The 2,500-nt window shown below is 34.6% G+C and overlaps 1 protein-coding gene across 1 annotated transcript in view; it reads left to right on the top strand. All coding sequences in view use genetic code 11, as the record gives it.

Annotated features, from left to right (window-relative positions):
- The window catches only part of ycf2 (hypothetical chloroplast RF21), a 7,409-nt gene that overhangs the window by 2,711 nt on the left and 2,198 nt on the right, over positions 1-2,500 (top strand). Inside the window, exon 2 of the mRNA in view lies at positions 1-2,500. This exon is cut by the window's left edge and continues 2,211 nt beyond it; it is cut by the window's right edge and continues 2,198 nt beyond it. Within this exon, the coding sequence (YP_013613281.1) occupies positions 1-2,500 (2,500 nt within the window).

Genomic DNA, 2,500 nt, shown 5'->3' with positions numbered 1-2,500 from the left:
AGAAATGTATTGAATCGATTCATTAAAAAGAATCGATTCAATCGCAACTTCGAATATGGAATTCAAAGGTATCAAATAGGAAATGATACTCTGAATCATAGAACTATAATGAAATACACGATCAACCAACATTTATCAAATTTGAAAAAGAGTCAGAAGAAATGGTTCGATCCTCTTATTTGGATTTCTCGAACGGAGAGATCCATGAATCGGGATCCTAGTGCATATAGATACAAATGGTCCAATGGGAGCAATAATTTCCAGGAACATTTGGACTATTTCATTTCTGAGCAGAATAGCCGTTTTCAAGTAGTGTTTGATCGATTGCATATTAATCAATATTCGATTGATTGGTCCGAGGTTATCGACAAAAAAGATTTGTCTAAGTCACTTTTTTTCTTTTTGTCCAAGTTTCTTCTTTTTTTGTCCAAGTTTCTTCTCTTTTTGTCTAACTCACTTCCTTTTTTCTTTGTGAGTTTCGGGGGTATCCCCATTCATAGGTCCGAGATCCACATCTATGAATTGAAAGGTCCGAATGATCCACTCTATAATCAGTTATTAGAATCAATAGGTCTTCAAATCTTTCATTTGAAAAAATGGAAACCCTTATTATTGGATGACCAAGATACTTCCCAAAAATCCAAATTCTTGATCCATGGAGGAACAATATCACCATTTTTGTTCAATAAGATACAAGAGTGGATGATTGACTCATTCCATACTAGAAAGAATCGCAGGAAATCTTTTGATAACACAGATTCCTATTTATCAATGATATCCCACGATCCAGACAATTGGCTGAATCCCGTGAAACCTTTTCATAGGAGTTCATTGATATACTCTTTTTATAAAGCAAATCGACTTCGATTCTTGAATAATCAATATCACTTCTGCTTCTATTGTAACAAAAGATTCCCTTTTTATGTGGAAAAGGCCTGTATCAATAATTATGATTTTACGTATAGACAATTCCTCAATATCTTGTTCATTCGCAACAAAATATTTTCTTTTTGCGATGGTCAAAAAAAACATGCTTTTTGGGAGAGAGATACTATTTCACCAATCGAGTCACAGGTATCTAACATATTGATACCTAACGATTTTCCGCAAAGTGGCGACGAAGGGTATAACTTGTACAAATCTTTCCATTTTCCAATTCGATACGATCCATTCGTTCGTGGAGCTATTTACTCGATCGCAGACATTTCTGGAACACCTCTAACAGAGGGACAAATAGACCATTTTGAAAGAACTTATTGTCAACCTCTTTCAGATATGAATCTACCTGATTCAGAAGCGAAGAACTTGCATCAGTATCTCAATTTCCATTCAAACATGGGTTTGATTCATACTCCATGTTCTGAGAAATATTTACCATCCGAAAAAAGGAAAAAACGGAGTCCTTGTCTAAAAAAATGTCTTGAGAAAGGGCAGATGTATAGAACCTTTCAACAGGATAGTGCTTTTTCAACTCTCTCAAAATGGAATCTATTCCAAACATATATACCATGGTTCCTTACCTCAACAGGGTACAAATATCTAAATTTCATATTTTTAAATACTTTTTCAGACCTATTGCCGATACTAAGTAGCAGCCAAAAATTTGTATCCATTTTTCATGATATTATGCATGGGTCAGATATATTATGGCGAATTCGTCAGATTCCATTGTGGAAGACACAATGGAATCTGATAAGTGAGATATGGAATCTGATAAGTGAGATATGGAATCTGATAAGTGAGATTCCGAGTAATTTTTTACATAATCTTCTTCTGTCCGAAGAAATTATTCATCGAAATAATGAGTTACTATTGATATCGACACATCTGAGATCGCTAAATGTTCAGGAGTTCCTCTATTCAATCCTTTTCCTTCTTCTTGTTGCTGGATATCTCGTTCGTACACATCTTCTCTTTGTTTCTCGAGTCTACCATGAGTTACAGACAGAGTTCGAAAAGGTAAAATCTTTGATGATTCCATCATATATGATTGAGTTGCGAAAACTTCTGGATAGGTATCCTACATCTGAACTGAATTCTTTCTGGTTAAAGAATCTCTTTCTAGTTGCTCGGGAACAATTAGGAGATTCTCTAGAAGAAATACGGAGTTTTTCTTTTGGTGGAAACATGCTATGGGGTGGTGGTCCCGCTTATGGGGTCAAATCAATACGTTCTAAGAAGAAATATTTGAATCTCATCGATCTCATAAGTATCATACCAAATCCCATCAATCGAATCGCTTTTTCGAGAAATACGAGACATGTAAGTCATACAAGTAAAGCAATCTATTCCTTGATAAGAAAAATAAAAAACGTGAATGGTGATTGGATTGATGATAAAATAGAATCCTGGGTCTCGAACAGTGATTCTATTGATGATAAAGAAAGAGAATTCTTGGTTCAGTTTTCTACCTTAACAACAGAAAAAAGGATTGATCAAATTCTATTGAGTCTGACTCATAGTGATCATTTATCAAAGAATAACTCTGGTTATCAAATGA

This window comes from Cajanus cajan, chloroplast (genome assembly GCF_000230855.2).
Source record: "Cajanus cajan chloroplast, complete genome".
Taxonomy (NCBI): Eukaryota; Viridiplantae; Streptophyta; class Magnoliopsida; order Fabales; family Fabaceae; genus Cajanus; species Cajanus cajan.
The sequence above is the reverse complement of the archived record's forward strand: the minus strand, read 5'-3'. Positions and strand labels throughout refer to the sequence as shown.